This window comes from Scyliorhinus canicula, chromosome 14 (genome assembly GCF_902713615.1).
Source record: "Scyliorhinus canicula chromosome 14, sScyCan1.1, whole genome shotgun sequence".
Classification (NCBI taxonomy): domain Eukaryota; kingdom Metazoa; phylum Chordata; class Chondrichthyes; order Carcharhiniformes; family Scyliorhinidae; genus Scyliorhinus; species Scyliorhinus canicula.
This window is the reverse complement of record NC_052159.1, coordinates 16,100,193-16,127,083: the sequence shown is the minus strand read 5'-3', so window position 1 is coordinate 16,127,083 and position 26,891 is coordinate 16,100,193. Positions and strand designations below refer to the sequence as shown.

General features: G+C 46.9%; 1 protein-coding gene across 22 annotated transcripts in view; it reads left to right on the top strand.

The window, feature by feature from the left end:
• The window catches only part of LOC119977548 (glycogenin-1-like), a 164,299-nt gene that overhangs the window by 56,970 nt on the left and 80,438 nt on the right, over positions 1-26,891 (top strand). For all 22 annotated transcript variants that reach the window (XR_005463214.1, XR_005463213.1, XR_005463216.1 and 19 more), the window contains exons 2-4: positions 17,432-17,576; positions 22,554-22,728; positions 25,318-25,480. Coding sequence is in view for 18 of the 22 variants with exons in the window: in XM_038818606.1 (XP_038674534.1) it covers positions 17,432-17,576; positions 22,554-22,728; positions 25,318-25,480 (483 nt within the window). In the remaining 4 variants the exon portion in view is untranslated. The remainder of the gene's footprint in view (positions 1-17,431; positions 17,577-22,553; positions 22,729-25,317; positions 25,481-26,891) is intronic.

The window sequence follows — 26,891 nt, the reverse complement described above, 5'->3', positions numbered from 1 at the left end:
TTGTTTCCCATTTCCACTCTCCACTAACCCAACAGGAGCAGATCATTCGCTGAGCTCTGATCTGGTGCTTGGGGGTTCAAATCCAGAGTTGCCCTATTGCTGAATTGGAGGGGCCGAGAGGTACCTCCAATCCAACTGAAAGCCGTTGCTTAGGAAAGCAATATTGGCAAGTATTCCTGTACCTTCAGGACCCCCCGGGCTTTGTTCTTGTGAGGTGCCTATCCTTGTTGCTGCATTCTCTGGAGATAATCAGTTGTGACAGCAGGATGCATGAGTCCCTGCAGTTTCACAGACATACTCGACTTTCACTGTAAATGCAGCTCGACAGCACTGATGTATAAGGAGGCGCCACAAGCTGTGCAACAGTCTGCTTGATACAAATAGCTAGAAATATATTTGCATCCACAAGAGTCCTCGCGGGAATCTCTTCTTTTTTTAATAGACTTTCAAGTTCTGACATGGGTGTTTTTATCTGGAATTTAAAATTCTCGTCCTTTTTGTGGCTGGATTTAATGTTCGTAAATTTGATTTGATTTTGATTTTATTTATTGTCACATGTACCGAAGTGCAGTGAAAAGTATTTTTCTGCGGCTGAGGGAACGCACACAGTACGTACATAGTAGACAAAGAGAATATCAACAGAGAACATTGACAAATGGTACATCGACAAACAGTGATTGGTTATAGTGCAGAACAAGGGGCCAAACAAAGCAAATACATGAGCAAGAGCAGCTTAGGGCGTCATGAATAGTGTTCTTACAGGGAACAGTTCAGTCCGAGGGGGAGTCGTTGAGGAGTCTAGTAGCTGTGGGGAAGAAGCTGTTCCTATATCTGGATGTGCGGGTCTTCAGACTTCTGTACCTTCTGCCTGATGGAAGGGTCTGGAAGAAGGCAATGCCTGGGTGGGAGGGGTGTCTGATAATGCTGTCTGTCTTCCTGAGGCAGCGGGAAGTGTATACAGAATCAATGTGGGGGTGACAAGCTCATGCGCTGCCTCCTTCATGGATGGAAAAATTCAGCATGCCGGCTTTGGGTCGAATAGTGACGATCTAATAGTTTCTGCTGAGGTCTAACCTTGATTTACCCAGTAAGCCATTTATAAAGTTGTGTCTTGGCCAAGCAGTGTAGAGAAATGTGTTACTGTGTGCTGCTCCTGGCAGTGGCAACACATGTTTAAGATTTCCCTGGAGCAAGTCCAAAGCAACAAAACGTTCCGCCTTGTCAAATCGTCATGTCGCTCTGAGATTTGCTCCGCCAATAGATTTCACAGCATTAGACCTTTTTGTGCATCGCAATGCAATTTCAATTAGCAGGAGAGGAAAAGGAGGTGTCAATGGGCCGTATTTGCGAAGCAAGATTTCTCATAGGGTAGATTTTGTTTTTTTATTCAAGGGATGTGGACATCGCTGGCCAGGCCAGCATTAATTGCCCATCTCAAACTGCTCTTGAGGAGATAGTGGCGAGCTGCCTTCTCGAATCTCTGGGGTGCCTGAGTGTAGGTGCACTCAGTGCTGTTAAGGACGGGGGGGGGGGGGGGGGGGGGGGGGGGGGGTTGGTGGTGGGGTTCCAGGACTTTGACCCTGTGACAGTGAAGGAACGACGATTATATTTCCAAGTCAGGATGGTGAGCGACTGGGGGAGGAACTTGCAGGTGGTGGTGTTCCCAGGTTATCTGCTGCCCTTGTCTTTCTAGATGGCAGTGATCGTGGGTTTGGAAGGTGCTGCCGAAGGAGCCTTGGTGAGTTCCTGCAGTGCATCTTGTAGATGGTACATGCCGTAGCCATGGCGCAACGGTTTTGGAGGGAGCGCATGTTTGTGAATGGGATGCCAAAGAAGCGGGGCTGCTTTTGTCCTGGGTGGTGTCGTGTTTCACGAGTGTTGCTTGGAGTTGAGCCCCTTCAGGCGAGTGTAGAGTATTCCATCAAACTCCTGACTTGTGCCTCTTATGGAGAGTCAAGACACTAGTTACTTGCTACAGAATTCATAGTCTGTCCTGCTCCTGTAACCACAGTATTGATATGGTTAGTTCAGTCAATGGATACCCCAGGATGTTAATTAACTTCTTATGAGCTTTACAGTCACCTGGTAGTCCAGAATTTGAGTATTGCTTGAAAAAAGGGACATGCTGTTGAACCTTTTCATCTTGCACTCATCAGATCAGATGCAAGAATGTCAAATTTCAAAGGGACCAATAATTTATACTGCATTTGAAAAGGATGCTGATTGGTTGGCAAGTTCACTTTGCTTGTGGCATTGCCATGGAGAATCCACCAGTTATATGAATTCAAATGTTAGGTGGATTGGCCATGCTAAATTGCCCGTAGTATCCTAAAAAGTAAGGTTAAGGGGTGGGGTTGTTGGGTTACGGGTATAGGGTGGATACGTGGGTTTGAGTAGGGTGATCATTGCTCGGCACAACATCGAGGGCCGAAGGGCCTGTTCTGTGCTGTACTGTTCTATGTTCTATGTTCTAATGTTGATGCAATGCCTGGTACGTGGGCCTTATCCCAGTGACTGACGGACCATATCAAAACACATATCCCTTTGGCAGAGACTGTATCAAAACATAGATAGAGTATTGACCACACCCGACCAGCCCGTGCTTGCAAAATACAGATCATCATGTCGAATGTTAATTGTGATTTCAGCACTTACTGAACAATTCCAATTGTGCTAAAAAATTATACTGGTAACCAATGGGACGTCAGTTGGGCTCACACTTGCACTTGCTAGAAACTATATAATAATCTTTATTCGTGTCACAAGTCAGCTTACATTGTCACTGCAATAATAATAATTATCGCTTAATGTCGCAAGTCGGCTTCAATGACGATGACTGTGAAAAGTCCCTAGTCGCCATATTCTGGTGCCTGTTCGGGCAGGAATTGAACCCGCACTGCTGGCATTGTTCTGCTTTACAAGCCAGCTGTTTAGCCCACTGTCCTGAACCAGCCCCTGTGAAAGCAGCAAACCATGAAGTTACTGTGAAAATCCCCTTATCACCACACCCCGGCGCCTGTTCGGGTACACTGAGGAGGAATTCTGCACGTCCAATTCACTTAACAAACATGTCTTTCGGGATACGTGGGAGGAAACCGGAGCGCCCGGAGGAAACCGACGCAGACTCTGGGAGAACGTGTAGACTCCGCACAGACCACGATCCAAGCCGGGAATCGAACCTGGGACCCTGGCACTGTGAAGCAAAAGTGCTAACCGCTGTGCTATCGTGCTGCCCTCATGGGAGGTCTGTCACATGCAAGCAAAAGGAACATGTCCGGGTATTGCAACTTTTTGAATCACCAACTTTGTTCATTTCTGCTTCTGTTTGGGGTTACTGTTTGTGATTGGTATCTGGCATCATTTTTAAAACTTCATATATGAGGAACAGTAGGGATTTCTCCGGGGGGTAGTTAAGGCCAAACTCAACTTGCAGTAATGGCTAAATGGTAGAATGAGAAGATGGGTTGCTGCTTTGGAAAGAGGAGGTCAAATGGGGTTAATGGCCCTTGTGCAGTTAAATGAATATTTTAGCTTCTTTTAATGTGTTATAACTAGTACATATTTAATATGCAACCATTTCTGAGAAGTATATGCAATGTTGTACAACATTATATTGAATCCAGTAATCTGTTTACTGGAACTATGGTGATTGTTGATCTATGTACTGGAAAGATGCAGCTTAATCCGGGATAGTCAACACGGATTCATGAAGGGTAAGACTGGCCTCACGAATTTGATTGAATTCTTTGAGGAGGTAACTAAGTGTGTAGATCAGGAGTTCTCAACCTTTTTTAACCCATGGACCCCTTTTCCTCTTAATTTTTTTTGTGGACCCCCATAGCCATTCCACAGAAAAAAAATCTTCTTATATGCGTGGTAAACTAATCCTAAAATCCATCTACCATTACTGTGAGGGTTGGAAACGGATTAGCGGTATTTTTGTACGTTGCCAAACTTATTCTAATATGAAAAGTAATGAAAAAAACTTTTTACTGACTAAATTGAATTAAATTACTCTAAAAATAACCAATTCATATCAAATATACACAGTTTCTAGTGATTACTCTGTTAAATCATTCATTAAACTTGTCAAGGAGAAACGTGGCGTAAGTGTTGCCACATTTCAGATCGCTCACGTCAGGTCAACCGTGGGTATTTAATAAGCTGCTTCTGTCATTAAAGGTCCTGCGGGCTGTTCCTAGGGGACCATAGCCCGGGCAATCTTCAACAACAACAACTGTCATTAAAGCACAATAAACCCATTTGTCATCAAGCGGTATGGATTTTTATTTTCTCAGAATACAGTACCACAAAAATAAACACAGCAAATGCACCTTTTTGGTTCTGAGCCCCTTCAGCCCTCAAGGTAAATTAGATAGATTATAATCTCTCTTTGACATTTGTCAGTGCGAGAGAGAGAGAGAGAGAGAGAGAGAGAGAAAGGTGAATATTCATCATGAAAACAAACATTTTTTTCTTCTACTTGATTCTCAGTAATAACAATTGTTCTGAAGTAGAATTGCTCTATGGACCACTAAAATATCACCGTGGACCCCCGATTCGGTATTTTTTTTGTGTGGACCCCCAGTAATGTTACATGGACCCCCAGGGTCCATGTGGACCCCGGTTGAGAACCACTGGTGTAGATGAAGGTAGAGCAGTTGATGTCATATACATGGATTTTAGTAAGGCGTTTGATAAGGTTCCCCATGGTCGGCTTATGAAGAAAGTAGGGAGGTGTGGGATAGAGGGAAATTTGGCCAATTGGATAAGTAACTGGCTATCACATAGAAGGCAGAGGGTGGTGGTGGATGGAAAATTTTCAGACTGGAGACCAGTTACCAGCGGTGTACCACAGGGATCAGTGCTGGGTCCTCTGCTATTTGTGATTCTCATCAATGACTTGGAGGAGGGGGCTGAAGGGTGGGTCAGTAAATTTGCTGATGACAGCAAGAATGGTGGAGTAGTGGATGAGGTGGAGGGCTGTTATCGGCTGCAAAGAGACATTGATAGGATGCAGAGCTGGGCCGAAAAATGGCAGATGGAGTTTAACCCTGATAAGTGTGAGGTGATTAATTTTGGTAGAAAAAACTTGAATGCGGATTACAGGGTCAACGGAAGGGTTCTGAGGAATGTGGAGGAACAGAGAGATCTTGGGGTTCATTTTTTTTTTTTTTTTTTTATAAATTTAGATTACCCAATTATTTTTTCTATTAAGGGGCAATTTAGCGTGGCCAATCCACCTACTCTGCACATTTTTGGGTTGTGGGGGTGAAACCCACGCAGACACGGGGAGAATGTGCAAACTCCACACGGACAGTGACCCAGAGCCGGGATCGAACCTGGGACCTCAGCGCCGTGAGGCGGTTATGCTAACCACTAGGCCACCGTGCTGCCCTGATCTTGGGGTTCATGTCCACAGATCTCTGAAGGTTGCCACTCAAGTGGATAGAGCCGTGAAGAAGGCCTATAGTGTGTTCCCGTTTATTAACAGGGGGCTTGAGTTTAAGAGCCGCGGGGTTATGCTGCAACTATACATGACTCTGGTGAGACCACATTTGGAGTATTGTGTGCAGTTCTGGTCACCTCACTATAGGAAGGATGTGGAAGCATTGGAAAGGGTGCAAAGGAGATTTACCAGGATGCTGCCTAGTTTGCAGGATAGGTCTTATGAGGAAAGGTTGAGGGAGCTAGGGCTTTTCTCTTTGGAGCGGAGGAGGATGAGAGGCGACTTAATAGAGGTTTATAAGATAATGAGGGGGTTAGATAGAGTGGACGTTCAGAGACTATTTCCTCGGGTGGATGTAGCTGTTACAAGGGGGCATAACTGTAAGATTCAGGGTGGGAGATATAGACGGGATGTCCGAGGTAGGTTCTTTACTCCGAGAGTGGTTAGGGTGTGGAATGGACTGCGTGCTGTGATAGTGGAGTTGGACACTTTAGGAACTTTCAAGCGGTTATTGGATAGGCACATGGAACACACCAGAATGACAGGGAGTGGGATAGCTTGATCTTGGTTTCGGACAATGCTCAGCACAACATCGAGGGGCGAAGGGCCTGTTCTGTGCTGTACTGTTCTATGTTCCATGTATTACTCTACAAGGAAAGATGATTTTAAAGGGCAGTTTTTGAGGCCCAGGGACAAAGCCAACTTTCTGGAGCTGTTGAGAAAATGGTCCCAAAGCAGACCAAAGCTGCAGAACAATTTATGTTTTATGAATTAATAATCGGCTGAATTTCCCGCTTCGCGCTGCCGGCACTAGTAGGCTTCAGTGAAGTTACTGTGAAAATCCCCTAGTCGCCACATTCCGGCCCCTGTTCGGGGAGGCTGGAACGGGAATTGATCCCCCGCTGCTGGCCTTGTTCTGCATTACAAGCCAGCTGTTTAGCCCATTGTTGCTAAACCAGCCCCTACGATTCAGATTTCTTTTTGCTTCTGCATCATCCACTGTTCTCTCAAAACATGTTCATGTATCCACCCATGCAAGGACTTATGTTCGTGATCTAGGCTAACACCTTGTTACAGTACTGAGAGTGCTGCACTTTCTGAGGTGCCATCATTTGGATGCGACATTATTTAGATTCTGTTTGCCCCTTCAGGTGGTGCATTAAGAGTAGAAAGGCTTTCCTCATGACCTGGTCAACAGCACCTAAACCTCAACCAACTAAACAGTTTAATTGGTCATTTATCTCATTGGTCTTTGTCAGATCTTGTAAGTAAGTCGGCTTTTACCTCCATTGTGTGGCGATGTCGGCGTTGGACTGGGGTGAGCACAGTAAGAAATCTTGCAACGCCAGGTTAAAGTCTAACAGGTTTGTTTTGAATCACTAGCTTTGGGAGCACAGCTCCTTCCTCGGGTGAATGAAGAGGTGGGTTCCAGAAACATATATATAGACAAAGTCAAAGATGCAAGACGATTCTTTGAAGCGAGCCTTTGCAGGTAATTAAGTCTTTACAGGGCCAGATGGAGCAACTGGAAAGAGGGATAATCACATGTTAAAGAGGTTTAAATTGTCTCAAGCCAGGATAGTTGGTAGGATTTTGCAAGCCCAGGCCAGATGGTGGGGGGTGAATGTAATGCGACATGAATCCAAGGACCTGGTTGAAGGCGTACTCATGTATGTGGAACTTGGCTATAGGTTTCTGCTATATAAATGCTCTTTATCAGGTTTCCTTTCATTTGCACTTTTATTATATTAAGTAAGGTCACCAAAGTCCCAGATGACCAGAGGGGATGCCTTCCCCTTTGAGGGGGGAGCTGACTGGTGGTGATTTAACCTGAGGGGCAAAGTTGCGATGGCAGGGTCTTCATGAATAACCTCAGCCGGTACGGGAATTGAACATGTGCTGCTGGTGTCGTTCCGCATCACGAACCAGCTGTCTAGCCACCTAAACCGGCCCACTAAACCATTCCAAAGTACTTCCAAAATGTACATTGCGGCATTTGTGTTTGCGAATTTAATCTTTAAATTTGACCGCATTCTGTCTGGAAGATAATTCATGCTCAAGTGTTTCAGATATTCAAGGCATCAATCCCTCTGATAATTTTAAGCAGCACTGAAATGCTGGATTATAATGGAATAAAATCTTCAGCTCGCCATGAGAATTTTTGACTATGATTGAATTGCTAAAGTAGGTTGTGATCTTCTATCATCTGAACTGGTTGTACTTTCAGCTGTCTTTTATGCCAATGTGCAGTGGTGTCTACTTCCTGATGCAGAAGTCTCAATGCCACTGTGCATTTAATGCAGAATTTAAAAAGAGAAATGCATTGAGTTACGGACATCTTCTTTGCCAAGCCCAACATTTGTTCCCCGTCACTAGTTGCCTTGAGAAGGTGGTGGGAGATTGCCCACTTGGGCTGCATTGATGCTACCGAGGAGCTTCCCTCGTCCACATCGGAGAACGGTTTGGTCACATGTTTGGTCACATGTTGGCAAGTCGGGTAATGAAGGTGTGGTATCTTTCTCCAGCATATGGTGTTGAACCAGTTAGGGTTTTTAATGACAATTTGACAGCCTCTTGGTCACATTAACCGGCACCATATTTTAAAATTTGTGAACAGAATTTAAAGGTCCTAAACTGGGTTTTCAAAAATATATATATACTGTGCATGTGTGCGTGCAAAGCCCACTTCTTGATCCTTGAAGCAGGATTCTGCAGTATCCTAGAGTCCCTACAGTGCAGCAGCAGGCCATTTGGGCCATCGAGTCAGCACGGATCCTCTGAAAGAGCGCCCAAACTAGGCCCACTCTCCCACCTAACCTGCACATCTTTGGGCTGTGGTTGAGCCTTATGGTTGGATTTGAACTTGTGTCTTCCACACAATGCCTACAGTGCATAAGGAGGGCATTCGTCCCATCGAGTCTGCACCGGCCCTTCAAATGAGCACTCTACCCATGACCCCTCCACCCTGCCCGATCCCCGTAACCTCATCGCCTCATATAAATTCAGGGGCGGGATTCTCCGCTAACTAGCGGGACGGGTCCTACCGGCGCAAAGGAGTGGCGTGAATTCTCCGATCTTCGGGGGCTAGGCCGGTGCTGGAGTGGTTGGCGCCATGCCAACCGGCGCGAGTTGCCGCATGTGCAGAGTGCCAGCATGTTCTGGCGCATGCGCAGACCCGCTGGCATATTTCTGTGCATGCGCAGCGGGTTTCTTCTCCGCGCCAGCCATGGCGGAGCTTTACAGCGGCCGGTGCGGAGGGAAAGAGTGCCCTCACGGCACAGGCCCGTCCGTGGATTGGTGGGCCCCAATCCCGGGCCAGGCCACCTTGGGGGGCAGCCCCCGTGGCCAGCCGAGGACTCCGCAGGCCGCCCGCAGAGCCAGGTCCCGCCAGTACGAACCTGGTGTAACATACGCTGGCAGGACTGGCCGCAAATAGGCGGCCACTCGGCCCATCGCGGAGCGGAGAATCGCCGGGGTGGCCGCAGCCAACGGTCCCCGACTGGCGCGGCACGATTCCTGGCCCCTCCAAAAAATCAGCGCCGGAGAAGTCGGCAGATGCCGGTGGGGCGGCGGGGTGGGATTTAAGCCCCCCCCCCCCCCCACCCCTCCCCCCCCCGGCGATTCTCCAACCCGGCAGCGGTTCAGAGAATCCCGCCCCAGGTCTCTGGATTGCTAGTCCAGAGCACTACACCACCATCACTCCCTGTGAAAATGCTTTATTTCAGTTTAAAACAAAAACAGCAGTGGAAATCGGAAGCAGTAAATACTGGAGAAACACCGGGTGCGCGATTCCCTGGACTTGCTGCACTCTCGCGCGAGTGAAAAAAGGCCGGCAATGAGAACTGCGCCAGGCGCCAAAACGTTTGCGATGCAACCGACCCGCTCTCGTTGGCAAAATCGGGATCTCGCCATAGCGTGGCGAGAAACAAATTATTACCACGCAAGACCTATATCATTTAAAAAAAATAAATTAAGGGGCAATTTAGCGTGCCCAAGTCACCTAACCTGCACATCTGGGTTGTGGGGCTGAATCCCACGCCGACACGGGGAGAATGTTCAAACTCCACACGGACAGTGACCCAGAGTTGGGATGGAACCTGGGATCTCGGCGTCATGAAGCAGCAATGCTAACTGCTGTGCCACCGTGGTTAAGTGAGCACTTCACACAACCCAAGTGGATTCCCATCCTGGCGGCCATGGAGCATAGGAGAGTCATTGCCTAGCATCCCAATCACACCTTGATGCATGGACACTAAATTGCCGCTTACAAAAACAATTGGGACCAGTAAAATGAAAGGGTTTGTCGGTAAAAGGTGTGAATGGCAGGATAGCAACCATCTGTATCCAAAGGAAATAAGAGAAAAACTAAAGTAAATGATCAAGAAGCACAAAACAAAGCGGAGGCAGAGGTTATGGATCTAAAGTCCAAACGGCTACACAGTGCTCAGTCCAAAGATGAGATGCTGTTCCTGAAGCCTTTGTTAACCTTTATTGCAACCCTACGGCAGGTCAAGGATAGAAATATCAGAATGGGAACAAAGTGGAGAATTACAATGTGAGATGGTTGGAAATTCAGGGTCATGCTTGGAGGCTAAAGTGGGGGGGGGGGGGGGGGGGGAATGCAAAGTGGTCTGCGTTTGTGTCCCCCCCCCCCCCCCCCCCCCCAAAGCTGCCATAAGCTGACCTTGTACAGAACATTGCATGATGGTAACAGTCCATTTGACCCACCTGCTCTGTGCCAACGTTTGTGCTCCACACTAATCTCTCTCATTTTACTTCATCGAGCAGGAGCCTGGGGCGGGATTCTCTCAGCCCAGGGCCGGGCTGGAGAAGCCCCATGACCGGCGCGAATCGCGCCACGCCGTGACGCGATTCTCCGCAGAGCGTGGTCGGCGCGGCGCAGGTCGGGGGCCGCTTTACGATTCTTGGCCTTGGATGGGCCGAGCGGCCGTTGCAAAAAACCTGAGTCCCGCCTGTGCCATTCACACCTCTCAGCCGGCGGGAACTCGGCGTGGAAGGGTCGGGGGGAGGCGGGGGGGGGGGGTCCGACCCCAGGAGTGGCCTCCGACCCCAGGGGTGGCCTCCGATGCGGCCTGGCCCGCGATCGGGGTCAGAATTGCCGATCCTGAGGCCGTGTGGACACCGTCGAGAAACGCGACGGCGTTTCCGACGCCGTCAACACTTAGCCTCAGGATCAGAGAATCCCGCCCCTGGCGATTATCCGACTCAATGAGTTATCCAGAGACTCCGACTAATGCTGCTGCGACATGAGTTCAAATCCCACCACAGGAACCAGAGAATTTAAACTCGGTTAATTAATTGAAACCAGGATTAAAGAGCTTGCATCGGCAATATTGATTTAATTAAACTAAAGGTTCTGATGTTCTGAATTGGGCGGGGAGGGGGCAAATTTTAATATGATTAGAGGATCTGGTCAATGTGGACTGGGAGTCTCACTTGGAGACTGATCAAGAAGGCAAGACCCCATAGAATCCAGGACGATTTGGAAATTTGCATCCAAAAGTGGCTTAGTGGCAGGGGACAGTGGGTGATGCTCAAAGGTTTTTGTGACTGGGTTCCTGTGTGCAGCGGAGTACTGCAGGGATTGGTGCTGGGTCCCTTGGTGTTTGTAGTGTATGTTATTGATGTGAATATGGGAGGTATGGTCAGTATGTTCACAGCTGGCATGATTGGTGATGTGGTAAATGGCGAGGAGGAAAGCCTTAGATTACACGAAGGTCCAGATGGACTGTGTTTTGTTATGCTCTAGACGTAGCATAAGCTGCTTCCTTGATGTGCACTCTGACAAAGGAAGGTTCAGACTTGGAGATAGCTTTAACACATTTATTAAACTGTTAACAATTCTCCTACTTGGATTCGACTCTCCTGTTAATCCTTCTATAGCTACTCAGACTGATGAACCAGTCTGCTACAATCCACGTGGTGGGTGTGATGTGTTGAATCAACCCTGTGTCTGTACTCACTGAGTGTCTCCACTGGAAATAGGAAGATCATGTGTGCTGTGTCCTTTATATATGGGTTGGTGTAATGCCCTCCTGTGGTAGAGTCACCTGTGTGCGTGTGTGCGTGTGTGTGTGTGTCGTGAATACCCATTGGTCGTGTCCTATCTTATTGACCTATTGGTTGAATGTCTGTGTGTCATGTCTCTGATGCTCCCTCTAGTGTCTAGCTAGTCTGCGTGTATTACATTAACCCCTTGTGTATTTACAGTGATGCATATCACCACAGGCTGGTTAGATGGGCAGGACAGTGGCAAATGGAATTTAACCCTGAATAGTGTGAGATGATGCATTTTGGAGGGACTAACAAGGCAAGGGCATAAACAATAAACAGTAGGACGCTAGGAAGTACAGAGGGCTAGAGGGACCTTGAGGTGAATGTGCAAAGATCCCTGAAGACCGCAGGACGGTAGATAAGGTGATTAAGAAGGCATCTTGCTACTTGCATTTATTAACTGAGCCATAGAATATAAAGCAGGGAGATTATGATGGACCTGTATAGAACATTTGTTAGGCCACAGTTAGAGTACTGGGTGTAGTTGTGGTCTGAGTTGGTTTCCTTCGAACAGAGAAGGCTGAGCTGGATCTGATCGAGATGGACAAAATCACGTGGGATTTAGGTTAGATAAGAAGGAATTTTCCTCCTTAGTCGAGGGGTCAATAGCCAGGGGGCTTAGATTTAAGGTAAGGGGCAGGAGATTCTGGATGGGATTTGAAGAAAACCTTTTTTGGTGGGAATCTGGAACTCGCTGACTGAAAGGGTGGTCGAGGCTGGAACCCTCAACATTTATGAAGCATTGATATGAGCACTTGAAATGCTATAGCATACAAAACTACAGACCACGTGCTGGAAAATAGGGTTAGAATAGATAGATAGACAGACACGATGGGCTGATGGGCGTCTTTATGTGCTGTAAAACTGACTCTGGGTGTACCTTACACCACATGGACTGCAGTGATAAAGAAGATGTCTCAGCATGGCCATCTCGAGGGCAACTGGCAATGAGCAATACATGCTGACTGAGCCAGCAAAATACAACAACCAGTGAATGGATCTTATTACGGACCAGACCCCAACATTTGCTAAGGTATTGCACAGAGACCCTAATACTTTTTGAAAATTTATAAAACTGAGAAGATAGGAAACTTCTCTCCAGAAGTGATTCCATCCAAAATAGGGATACGGCAAGTTAAACTACCTTCATATTACAAAAATATAGCTTAAGTACCAGTTAAACATTGCTTAACAATAAAAAGAAAAATTTGAACTCCTCACTGACTCCTTTATCTCCAATTGAGCAAAACCCATCGTAGGTCAAAAATCACTTTTAAATAGAGTTAGCAAACACCTGATTACTCCTCATAATGGACAGAGAGATCTTTTGAGAGACTAATTGAAGAGAGAGATCCTGTCAGGTTAATGCTGAATCCCTGACATCTCTCTTGTCCAGCTCACAGCTTCCAGAAACACTACCTTAAAACTGACTGCCACAGACCTGGCTCCTCCGTTTAACCCAGCATCTTTACACTGCTCAAATCCCATGATGTAATGACTTTGGTTGAAACACAGTGAGCTGTATTCTTGGTCCAGTAATGCCGGAACCGCAATCGGGCGGACGGAGAATCGCGCATCAGCCTAAGGCTGGCGCCGGGCGCCTGACAGAATGCCATGCTCTGCTGCCTCCACGGTGGCGTGAATGCGTTCTCGTAAATGCCATTGGCATGTCATTAACTGGCCTGACCCAACAATTTTCGGGCCCCTTCTCCTATGCTGCGCCTCCGTCAGGAGGAATTGCTCATGGCGAGGTTCACTTGTGGTATTTAAAATCAGGAATCGGGTGGGGTAGCTGCTGAGGGAGAGAGAGGAGATAGGAAAACTGTCAAACATCGCTAGAGAGTGCTGAAAGTTGTGCCACTGGCTGGGGGGGGGGGGGGGGGGGGGTGGGCTTCGGCCGGGGGAGATGCGGGCGGGTTGCCAGGAGACGGACTGTTGGGTTCAGGGTAGATGGGCACGGACCACCACTGTCAAAGTCTGCAAGGCTGCACATGCTGCTGACTGCCCACCATGATCTTAGCGCCACGGGTCATATGGGTGTCTGCCAGTCCAACTGCGCTCAGCATCCTCTGACCCCAACCAACCCATCAGCGGAATGGATATGCTCCAGTGCTGCCATCTTGGCTGGGATGAGGGTGTGTGGGGAGTGGAGTGCCTATATGTAGCTCCTGCATTTTAGGCTCTGAATGCCAATCCCAACCCTGGCAAATATCACATACACCAGTGTTTGTTGGAATTGCACTAGTTCCACGTGGTGCCTGTGCTAGCCCATTAGGATTTCCTGAATGACTCCGGAGCCAGCGCCGTTTTCGGGTTCGTAGAACTCCTGCGATTCAGCCCCGACATCAGCACTGAGTCTCTGAAATAGCTAATCATCTACTCACCAGAAATCATAACAAAAACCCATTAACCCCCTCCTTGTAAATATAAGCGTGGTTTGAAATAACACTGATCTCACTTTTACAGCATCTTAATTACACCTTCTGCAGCCACAGTGCTTGTCTTTCTTTTAAACCACGGTTTAGAAAAATATTGCTGCACCTGATACGTAATACAATTTATGTACAATTTTGTTCCATTCATCACAAGAACAAAAAAGGCAGGTTTTCACTTTGAAACTTCAGTTTTCACTGGCTACATGGCCGCCTCCTATGGTGTACTAATCTATCAATTTATGAACCCCAGTCACATGTATTTATGCTCCTTCATCGTGTATGTATCTAGCTTCCCTTCAAATTCACTGGGCTACTTAATTATTGCGCATTTGAACACCTACAGGTGGTAAATCTGTAAGTGCAGCAGAACGTAAGTAGACTGTTGGTGTGGGAGTATCTGATGAAGACAAGGTCGGTTGTGTTTGTCATAATCTCAGCAGTTTGAGGATAGCAAATGTGGTCCCTTTGTTCAAGAAGGGGAGTAGAGATAACCCCGGTAACTATAGGCCGGTGAGCCTAACGTCTGTGGTGGGTAAAGTCTTGGAGAGGATTATAAAAGATACGATTTATAATCATCTAGATAGGAATAATATGATTAGGGATAGTCAGCATGGTTTTGTGAAGGGTAGGTCATGCCTCACAAACCTTATCGAGTTCTTTGAGAAGGTGACTGAACAGGTAGATGAGGGTAGAGCAGTTGATGTGGTGTATATGGATTTCAGTAAAGCGTTTGATAAGGTTCCCCACGGTCGGCTATTGCAGAAAATACGGAGGCTGGGGATTGAGGGTGATCTAGAGATGTGGATCAGAAATTGGCTAGTTGAAAGAAGACAGAGAGTGGTAGTTGATGGGAAATGTTCAGAATGGAGTTCAGTTACGAGTGGCGTACCACAAGGATCTGTTCTGGGGCCGTTGCTGTTTGTCATTTTTATAAATGACCTAGAGGAGGGCGCAGAAGGATGGGTGAGTAAATTTGCAGACGACACTAAAGTCGGTGGAGTTGTAGACAGTGCGGAAGGATGTTGCAGGTTACAGAGGGACATAGATAAGCTGCAGAGCTGGGCTGAGAGGTGGCAAATGGAGTTTAATGTGGAGAAGTGTGAGGTGATTCACTTTGGAAAGAATAACAGGAATGCGGAATATTTGGCTAATGGTAAAATTCTTGGTAGTGTGGATGAGCAGAGGGATCTCGGTGTCCATGTACATAGATCCCTGAAAGTTGCCACCCAGGTTGATAGGGTTGTGAAGAAGGCCTATGGTGTGTTGGCCTTTATTGGTAGAGGGATTGAGTTCCGGAGCCATGAGGTCATGTTGCAGTTGTACAAAACTCTAGTACGGCCGCATTTGGAGTATTGCGTACAGTTCTGGTCGCCTCATTATAGGAAGGACGTGGAAGCTTTGGAACGGGTACAGAGGAGATTTACCAGGATGTTGCCTGGTATGGAGGGAAAATCTTATGAGGAAAGGCTGATGGACTTGAGGTTGTTTTCGTTAGAGAGAAGAAGGTTAAGAGGTGACTTAATAGAGGCATACAAAATGATCAGAGGGTTAGATAGGGTGGACAGCGAGAGCCTTCTCCCGCGGATGGACGTGGCTAGCACGAGGGGACATAGCCTTAAATTGAGGGGTAATAGATATAGGACAGAGGTCAGAGGTGGGTTTTTTACGCAAAGAGTGGTGAGGCCGTGGAATGCCCTACCTGCAACAGTAGTGAACACGCCAACATTGAGGGCATTTAAAAATTTATTGGATAAGCATATGGATGATAAGGGCATAGTGTAGGTTAGATGGCCTTTAGATTTTTTCCATGTCGGTGCAACATCGAGGGCCGAAGGGCCTGTACTGCGCTGTATCGTTCTATGTTCTATGTTCTATGTTCTAGTTGTAGAGATGTTGCGCTTCACAGGGCATTGGTGAGACTGCATCTCAAAGTGTGTGTCGCTTTGGTCTCCTTATTTAAGGACAGATGTAAATGCACTGGAGGTGGTTGGGAGGACGTTTCCTCGATTGATACCTGGAATGAGGGGGTCATCTGATGAGGATAGGTTGGACTGGGTTTATTTCCACTGGAGTTTCAAAGAGAGGGGGAGTGACTTGAATAAAGTACTGAATGGCTTTGACGATAAGGTGGTCGTGAAAAGGATGTTTCCTATTTTGGGTGAGTCCTGAACTCGGGGCACTGTTTTGAAATTAGGAGTCACTCTTATAGAACAGATATCAAGAGAATTGGTTTCTTCAGAGTCCTGTGGCTTTGGAACTCTGTCTCAAGATGTTGGAGGCGGGCGTCATTGAACATCTTTAAGGCGGAGGTAACGAGAGTCCTATTAGGCAAGGCAATCAAAGGTTTTCTGGATAAGAACAAAGAAAACTACAGCACAGGAACAGACCCTTCGGCCCTCCAAGCCTGTGCCGATCATGATGCCCTAATCAAAAAACAACCTCTGCCCTTAGCTTAGTCCATATCCCCGCTATTTCATAGAATTTACAGTGCAGAAGGAGGCCATTTGGCCCATCGAGTCTGCACCTGCTCTTGGAAAGAGCACCCTACCCAAGGTCAACACCTCCACCCTATCCCCATAACCCAGTAGCCCCACCCAACACTAAGGGCAATTTTGGACACTAAGGACAATTTATCAGGCCCAATCTACCTAACCTGTACATCTTTGGACTGTGGGAGGAAACCGGAGCACCCGGAGGAAACCCACGCACACACGGGGAGGATGCACAGACTCCGCACAGACAGTGACCCAAGCCGGAATCGAACCTGGGACCCTGGAGCTGTGAAGCAGTTGTGCTATCCACAATGCTACCGTGCTGCCCGGTAGAATTTCCTCCCTATTCATGTACCCATCCAGATGCCTCTTAAATGTTGCTAATGTGCCTGCTTCCAACACATCCTCTGGCAGCGCGTTTCAGGCACCCACCATTCTCTGCATGAAAAACGTACCCCGCACATCTCCCTTAAACTTTCCCCCTCTCCCCTTGAACCTGTGCCCCCTTGTAATTGACACTTCTACCCTTGGGGGGAAGAAAAGCCTCTGACTATCCACCCTGTCTGTGCCTCTCATAATTTTGTCGACCACAATCGGGTGTCCCCTCAGCCTCCGTCTTTCTAGTGAAAGATGGGAATGTGGACCTGAAAAAGCAGTCGTGACCTTATCGAATGGCCTATGTCTCCATTTCATATCTTGATATGTCTAATTTAGTTGCACTGTTTCTAACCTGGATGTTGGTAAGTAAAACTGCTTAGAAATGAAAAGAAATGTGGAAAATGTTCACCTGCTTTATTTGGGAGACAAAAAGACGAGCAAATCTGTTTGAAGACAAATCACCTCTCACATTGGCCCTCTGTTTACTGTCCCGATCCCTCATCAGAACATGAAGTTGGAGTTTTTATTCCCTCGGCCTGTTATTGGATGCAACGTGTGAGGGAAAGGTTATTTAATTTGTCTTTAATTTGTCTCCGTTATAGTAGTAACAGACCAAGCATTTGTGACTCTGGCTACCAACGATGTTTACTGCAGGGGTGCTCTGGTGCTCTGTCAATCGCTGAGAAATCACAAGACCACTCGACGGATAGTTGCTCTATTTACGCCACAGGTCTCCAGAAATATGAGGTAAGGTTCTGTTTTATTCGTGTTCAATATTTCAAAATGAGGACAATTTTCACTCATCAATCATTTTCACCATTGTTGGGTTTCGTGACCATGTTGATGGGTTTGCATCCTTCCAAGGGAGGTTGTTTTGTTTTTTTTGTTTGCTTGTTGTTTTGCTTGTGTGCACAGAACTCTGTTCTTTGTATGTTTGATCTGCTGTATTGCAAGATCTCCTCCAGTGTGTGAAATGGGGCACCATGAATTGAATGTAATGTCCACCGAAAGAGACAGGTTAACCAAGAAGAATTAGTTGGGGGTTCTGTTCAGAAGATGAACCATAACTGAAACCAAACGTCTTAAATTAGAGAACGGTAACCTTTTTTTTTGAAAGATAATTCTGGTGCTCTGCTACCACAGGAGTGCTCTTGATTTAATGAATCCTTGGATTTCCTCCATCTTGTTTCTATTTGTCAACTGTCCCTTTATGTGTATGACGTCTATTCAGGGTTGCGGGTTTTTGCCGTGGGTCTTCATGTGACTGGACAGGTCGATTTGTGACCTGCAGATCTTTGGACACATGGGCAGGGCTACCACATGAGGTAGTGGGATCAGGAATGCACAGTTTTCTCAGCCCTCACCCTGTCTCATTTTTAAAACATTTGGACTCGGAAGAATGATGCACAGAATTATTACGGCGCAGAGGAGCTCATTTGGCACATCGTGTCTGCACTAGCTCTCTGAACAAGCATCGTGAGTTAGTGCCACTCCTCTGCCTTTTCTTCATACCATGCACATTGTTTCTATTCAGGGGCGGCATGGTAGCACAGCACCAGAATCTCAGGTTCGATTCCCGGCTTGGGTCACTGTCTGTGCAGAGTCTGCACATTCTCCCCTTCTCTGCGTGGCTTTCCTCCGGGTGCACCGGTTTCCTCCCACAGGTCGCTAAAGACGTGCTGTTAGGTGAATTGGACATTCTGAATTCTCCCTCTGTATACCCGAACAGGCGCCGGAATGTGGCGACTAGGGGAATTTCACAGTAACTTCATTGCAGTGTTAATGTAAGCCTACTTGTGACAATGATCAAGATTATTATTATTATTATTATTAATGCACGCTTGAATGCCTCGATTGAACCTTCCTCCACCACATTTCCAGGCAGTGCGTTCCAGAACCAAAGCACTCGCAGTGTGAAAAAGAGTTTTCTTATCACATTTTTTGCAAATCACTTCAAATGTGTGCTCTTTCGTTCTCGACCCTTTCATGAGCAGGAATAGTTTCTCCCCATTTACTCTGCCCGGCTTTCTCATGATTTTGAACATCTTTATCAAATCTCCTCTCAGCCGCCTTCTCTCCAAGGAGAACAGTCCCAATCTATCCTCATCATCGGAAGCTTGATGGATACGTTGTCGCCATTTTTAACGATTGCTCGCAAGCTCTCCCCCCCCCCCCCCCCCCCCCCCCCCCCCCCCCCCCCCCAGTCATTAATGGCAATGATGCCGGGCTTCGGGGAGAGGTTCAGAATGTGGTGCCGGTGCTTGCTGTGTCCTCTTTTGTGAATTGAGAAAACCCAAGGCCCGTTGGGGGACATACTTTGGTGGGCATCCAGACGCTTCATCCAGCTCATCAAAGTTAACAGTTTTGCCTGAATGCTCGGCTTCAGTAAGGACATTGTCCCACCTTCCTCCCTTCGTTTTGAAATGGTCTGTTGGTATCTGCTCAGCTGCAATGGTGACTCATTTTAGATGAGTTACTTGATGTTTTCCAGTGTCCGTGGATCTTAATTCTGACCAAATGTTGGTGTCTTTAGGAGGGCTGGGGAGAATATTGCAGTGAGGCAAAGAATTTCTCTAAATATCAAGCGGCAAATGCACAATTTCTCTCATAATTCTTGGAGGCAAGGAATAAAAGGATGAATTTGTTCATTTTAAACTGAAAATAAAGCCGCGACTGTGCCACACACAGCCCAACGATATCGGGAACGTCTGCTCCCGGTCTGGGAGCTGAGTTTACAGGTCCCTCAATGAGCCCCAGCTAGATGGGCCTCCTCCCGCTCACCATGGGAACATGTACTCTGTGATGCCCATGGGCATGAGGAGACCAATCAGTGATTCCCCCCGTTGTCCTCATGAGAGTTATTCACAATTTCCAACCAAATGTCAGTGCAAATCTTTTTTATCTGTTCACTGCTGTGAAGTCCATCCTTATTTGAGGGTCTGTGGTATTCCGGAGTTGTTTTTCTTTTTGGAAACATGCACTATGTTGGGTACTGGTGCGATGAGAGAAGTCCTGTGAAGTTCAGATGTCACGGTAGGTGGGGAACACATAACTGGACGCTAATGGACAAATCATTACACATCTTTGGACTTGTGGGAGGAAACCGGAGCACCCGGAGGAAACCCACGCAGACACTGGGAGAACGTGGAGACTCCGCACAGACAGTGACCCAAGGCCGGAATTGAACCAAGGTCCCTGAAGCTGTGGGTGCAGCAGTGCTAATCACTGTGTCATTGTGCTGCCCATCGTCTGACATGCCAGAAAACCTGGGTTACCCAGATGTAGAGGGAGCAGTGGTGCAGTGCTATTGTCACTGGGCTAGTAATCCAGGGGACTTGGGTTCGAATCCCACCCCGTGGTGTATCCAATAAAAAATTGGAATACAAAGTCTAATGATGACCATGAAACCATTGTTGGTTGAACTTTGCCGTACTTGCCTTTTCTGGCCTGCGTGTGATTCAAAATGCTGGTCCAGCCGGCGACGTCCAGATCCCATGAAGGTAGGTGTCGCGATGATGACACTCACTGAGAAAATTCCACAGGCAGCAGATTCACAAGTTGGACCTTTCATTTCTGAAGCTCAGCTTCTCCGAGTCTTGCTCGTTTGAAATGAGAAGTGGTTTAAATTGAGGAGACAAATGGATTTATAAAATCAAGAGAAGCTGAAGATTCATAGTATCAAGGGTATGTACAGATAGAGGATACAAGAGGCCATTCGGTCCATCGAGTTTATGCTTGCTCTCTTGCTGCTTTCCTCCCCTCCCCAGCCTCGCGATGCTGAGCTAACTATCTCTCTCTTGCTGGTGTCCTCTCTGTGATAAGGTAGCTTTCTGCACACGTACTTCCCTTATCTTTATGCCCCAGTGTCACATCACATCTGTTAAGTCACCAGAGAATCTGATCTCCTCGTTGAGCTACAAATTTTAATCTTTGCTTTGGAAACCCACGATTTGACAAATATTTGATGAGTTTCTGACTGAATTCACGAGTGTGACATTTATCTTGGTAAATTATTATGCATTCTCTTGTTTTCTCCCTTATTGCTCAGTTGCCCTATTTCTGTGCCACCAGGGATGAGTTGGCCATTAAACCGAATCTTAATAGATTGACTCTTCCTCCATTCATATTTCATAGGTACATAGGAATTAGGAGCAGAAGTCGTCAATTCAGCCCTTCGAGCCTGCTCCGCCATTCAATAAGATCATGGCTGATCTCTCCCATCCGGTTCCCCGTGACCGATACTGAATATGAACTTCCCTCGGTAACGGGGCGGGGCTTCCCCTTTGACGAGGGGCGCCCACGTAGTCTAAAACCCCCCCGACCTGAGTGTAGATTGGGGCGGGAGATCCTTTGGTTAGCGGAGTTAGTTGTTGCGTGCACAATAGACCCCTATTTTGCATCTGACCATTCAAGGGGCTGGTTTAGCACAGTGGGCTAAATAGCTGGCTTGTAATGCAAAACAATTGAACCCTGCGCGGGTTCAATTCCATACCAGCCTCCCCAAACAGGCGCCGGAATGTGGCGACTAGGGGCTTTTCACAGCACCTGTGATAATAAGCGATTATTATTATTCTGCATGATCTCTCTGTTCGGACGCTACACGTAACACTGCAGATTATGCAGCTCCGATTGGGATAGCATGTGTAACCTAGATTACTGGAGTGATTCTGCCGAATGCTTCCCAGTATGAGCGTCACAGTGGCACAGTGCTGCCTCACAGCACCAGGGACCCGGGTTCAATTCTGGCCTTGGGTGGATGTCTGTGTGTACTTTGTATACGTTCTCCCTGTGTCTGCATGGGTTTGCTCCAGGTGCTCTGGTTTCCTCCCACAGTCCAAAGATAGAATCATTAGAATTTACAGTGCAGAAGGAGGCTATTTGATCCTTCGAGTCTATACTGACTCTTGAAAGAGCACCCTATGTTTTTTTTTGACAAATTTAGTGTACCCAATTCATTTTTTCCTATTAAGGGGCAATCTAGCGTGGCCAATCCACCTACCCTGCACATCTTGGGGTCGTGGGATGAAACCCACACAAACACAGGGAGAATGCGCAAACTCCACACAGACAGTGACCCAGAGCCGGGATCGAACCTGGGACCTCAGTGCCATGAGGCAGCAGTGCTACTCACTGCGCCACCGTGCTGCCCCTGAAAGAGCACCCTACTTAAGCCCACACCTCCACGCTATGCTCGTAACCCAGTAACCCCACCTAATCCTTAGGTTAGGTGGATTGGTCATACCAAATTGCCCGTAGTGTCCAAAGGTTAGGTGGGATTAGAGAGTTATAGGTGTAGGGTGGGGGAGTGTGCCGAGTTAGGGTGCTCTTTCAGAAGGTCGGTGTAGACTCAATGGGCCAAATGGCCTCCTTCTGCACTGTAGGGATTCTATGATTCTCTGAGGAATCCTGAAATGTTGGGTCTATGCAGTAGTGAACAAAAGTTCTCTTGCACAAAGTCGGCAAGCTCGCATTTGATTGATTCATGGAGAGCAGCAGTTGAAAGGAGGTAGCGCTTCATTCTCAACACTTAACATTCAGGGCCGGGCAGTTGTTTCATCTGCTTTGAAGTGATTAACTTTACATCACCACCCCCCCACCCCCTCCCCCCCCAACCCCCCGCCTCACTTGCTCATCCCAGTTCCAAGTCAATATTAGCATCTGTTGATCCACTGCAATGCCAGCGTTCACTGACTCCCTTTGCTTTTCCCTTTGTACAAAATCCAGGAGTGTCCTTGAGCGTCTATTTGACGAGGTCATCGAGGTTAATGTCCTGGACAGTGGTGACACCGCCCACTTGGCCCTGTTGACGAGACCAGAACTCGGTGTGACGTTTACCAAAATACACTGCTGGTGCCTCGTTCAGTATTCAAAGTGTGTGTTCATGGACGCTGACACTTTGGTGAGTTCTGGCTTACCCTTCGTGCAAAGTGCAGCAGCAGGGGCGGTGAGATTAGCGAATGGGCTGGAGGGGGAGGGGGGGCGGAGATGGTGGGAAAGAAGACATTAATATTGCATGATGTGTACTCCAGTGTTGGGGTTGGTCCAACAATTGAGAAGCTGGGGTCAAAGAGAAAGGTCCACAAACAGAACATCAGAACGTTGACAATGTTGACGAGAAGAGGAATCCCAATCAATGGAATGAGTAGTCACATGACAGCGGGCTGAGTGTTAAAGGAATGTGGATCATTGAGGAAAACATTAATCCTCTTGTGTTCCTTCCTCTTCCCATTGCCTTAGGTGCATTTCACCCAAGGTTAAGCTTTACCAGTGGCTCTTAGGGAGCATGTCTATGGGGAATTAGAACAGTTCTCTGAGACCAGCGCCTTTTGGCTGCTGTTGGATATTGACAGTTTGGCCCTGATTGGTTTTTCAAATGTTCTGGAGAGGTTGTAGAGTTTGAATCAAAATCTCACTTGAGCCTAATGTCTTTGGTAAATCTCCAGTCATTTGAGGGATGTGACACAGGGATAAGCCATAGCCCGCAGGTTTGGCTGGAGCATCAAGCTCGCGTTGATAAAAAAAAGCTGGGATGAGGTGGAGGAGTGCCAGGAATGCTGTCCTGATCTCACTGGAATAGCTATGGTGAGCCAACAGGCACAGTCCGGCTCCATTGGCGAAATCCCAGGAAATGCTGGCAGGATACATTCCTGTGGGACAGATTCCTGAGGTCAGTGGCTCTATCCCTTTCCCATGTCTGTGGGAACCATCAATATATTATTCCAGGCGTGGATCAGGGGAATGTCTGCTTTGGAAAGTTTATATAAGAACATAACAAGAAGCAGGAGTAGGCCACCTGGCCCCTCGAAAAAACTATCCGTCATTATCTTGGAAACATTTAATGAAGGAGCCTCAACTGCTTCACTGGGCAGGGAATACCATAGATTCGCAACTCTTTGGGTGAAAAAGTTCCTCCTAAACTCAGTCCTAAATCTTCTACTCCTTATTTTAAGCTATGCCCCCTAGTTCTGCTTTCACCCACCAGTGGAAACAACCTGCCCACATCTATCCTATCTATTCACTTCATAATTTTATATGTTTCTATAAGATCCCCCCCACATCCTACCAAATTCCAACGAATACAGTCCCAGTCTACTCAACCTCTGCTCGTAATCCAACCCCTTCAGCTCTGGGATTAACCTAGTGAATCTCCTCTGCACACCCTCCAGCGCCAATACGTCATTTCTCAGATAAGGAGACCAAAACTGAACACAATACTCCAGGTGTGGCCTCACTAACATCTTATATAATTGCAGGATAACCTCCCTAGTCTTAAATTCCATTCCTCTAGCAATGAAGGACAAAACTCCAGTCGTCTTCTTAATCACCTATTGCACCTTTAAACCAACCTTTTGCGACTCATGCACTAGGACACCCAGATCCCTCTGCACTGCAGCATATTTTAATATTTTATCATTTAAATAATAAACCCGTTTGCTGTTATTCCTACCAAAATGATTAACTCACATTTGTCAACATTGTGTTCCATCTGCCAGACCCTAGCCCATTCACTTAACCTATCCAAATCCCTCTGCAGATTTCCAGTATCCTCTGCACTTTTTGCTTTACCACTCATCTTGGTGTCATCTGCAAACTTGGACATGTTACACTTGGTTGCAACTCCAAATCAGCTATGTAAATTGTGAACAATTGTGGGCCCAACACTGATCCCTGAGGGACGCCACTAGCTACTGATTGCCAACCAGAGAAACACCCATTAATCCCCACACTTTGCTTTCTATTAATTAACCAGTCCTCTATCCATGCTACTACTTTACCCTTAACGCCATGCATCTTTATCTTATGCAGCAACCTTTTGTGTGGCACCTTGTCAAAGGCTTTCTGGAAATCCAGATATACCCCATCCATTGGCTCCCCGTTATCTACTGCACTGGTAATGTCTTCAAAAGAACATTTTGACAGTTTGAAAGTAATAAGTATCCAAGTAGTAAAATCCTGAACACTGCAGCGATGCAGGGTCACCAATTGTTGTACAAACGTTCCTTAGGCTCTCAACTGAAGAGATGAATTATTTTAATCCACATGATAATCTCTCCAGTCTGAAAATAGTGCTCAGAAGCACCAGTTGTTTGGACATTTTGTGAGCAGACTTGGGTCATTTTAGTGCAGTATTTTGGGAGCAATAACATGGAAGATATAATATTTGGATAGTTAAAACAATTTTTAGCCTTATGTTATAATGTTGTCACTGTTTGATGGTTGTTTTCCAGTTCACATATTTGTGTTTAGATATTCTAACCTTTATTTTATAATCTTGAAAATTCCAAATTCCAGAAATGAATTGCTCCCAAATATTCTGGAGTGGTGAGGTTGTAATTTATTTTACTGCAAAGTGTTTATTCCATCAGAGTAATGTTGTAGTGCAGTTAGTCACGTTTAAGCATTTTACCTTCAAGTTCTCCCTCCAAGCCTCTCTCTGTCTCTCACTTTTTCTTTCTCTCTCTCTCTGTTTTTTAACATAATTTTACAGGTATGTAATAACATCGATGACCTCTTTGAAAGAGAAGAGCTCTCTGCTGCCCCAGATCCTGGCTGGCCAGACTGCTTCAATACTGGGGTGTTTGTATACAGGCCTTCCATTGAAACCTACGATAAGTTACTGCAGTTTGCCACTGACAATGGTAGTTTTGATGGTAAGTCTTATTCCCATCTCATTGAGTCTCGCTCATCTAGACTTTAGCGTCGTTAAAGGGACAGGACCTGAAGGGATGACTCCAGTCTGGCTTGTCCAAAGCAGTGTTTGAAGTATTGGACCCCATTTTATGATGAGGATAACAGCCAGGCTAATGGCGCTCAGCATTATGGCTGAGTAAATTGGGCAGCAACCTTTGATATCCACAGGCGCGATTTAAACACGGAGATTTGTACTTTGCTGCCAGCGATGCCTTCCTCCTTCACAGATTGGAGGTTGTAATCCATGGGGTGGCACGGTAGCACAGTGATTATCACTGTTGCTTCACAGCGCCTGGGACTTGGGTTTGATTCCCGGCTTGGGTCACTGTCTGTGCGGAGTCTGCACGTTCGCCCCGCGTCTGCGTGGGTTTCCTCCGGGTGCTTCGGTTTCCTCCCGCAGTCCAAAGATGTGTTGGTTAGGTAGATTGGCCATGCTAAATTGCCCTTAGTGTCCAAGAAGGTTAGGTTGGGGTTCCGAGGATAGGGTGGAGGTCTGAACTTAAATAGGGTGCTGGGTTCCGAGGATAGGGTGGAGGTCTGAACTTAAAGAGGGTGCTCTTGCCAAGGGTTGGTGCAAACCCGATGGGCTGAATGGCCTGCTTCTGCACTGTAAATTCTATGATATGCTGAGCAGATTTTCACAAAAACCAATGCCCCAGTCTGAACTTGCTGCAGTTGCCTGTTGGCTCCTGCCTATGTCTCATCTTGGAGTCAGAAGTGTTGAAGTCCCATTCCAGGACTTGAGCACAGAATCATAGAATTTACAGTGCAGAGGGAGGCTATCCGGCCCTTGGAAAGAGCACCTGACTTAAGCTCACTCCTCTACACTATCCCTGTCACACGACTTAACCTTTTGAACAATAAGGGACAATTAAGCATGGCCAATCTACCTAACCTTCACATCTTTGGACTGTGGGAGGAAACCGGAGCACCCGGAGGAAATCCAAGCAGGGGAGAAAGTCCAAACTCCACACGTCACCCGAGGCTGGAACTAAATCCGGATGCCTGGAGCTGTGAGGCAGCAGTGCTAACCACTGTGCCAACGTGCCGCCAAATTTATTTTGGTAACAAGCTTTGGATGCCGGATACAGGATGAAACTCCCCTTTACATTGCCTCTGTCTGAAATGGTCATCAAGGGAGATGGTGGTGTCGTTGTCATGCCACTAGACCATAATTCAGAGATCCAGCCTAAAGGTCTGGTGATCTGGGTTCAGATCCCAGCGTGCCAGCCCGTGGAATTTGCAATTAATTAATAAATTCAGTTAATTGAAAAAAATCTGCAATTGGAAGCTAGTCACGGTAGCACAGTGGATAGCACTGTGGCTTCACAGAACAAGGGTCCCAGGTTCGATTCCCTGCTGGGTCACTGT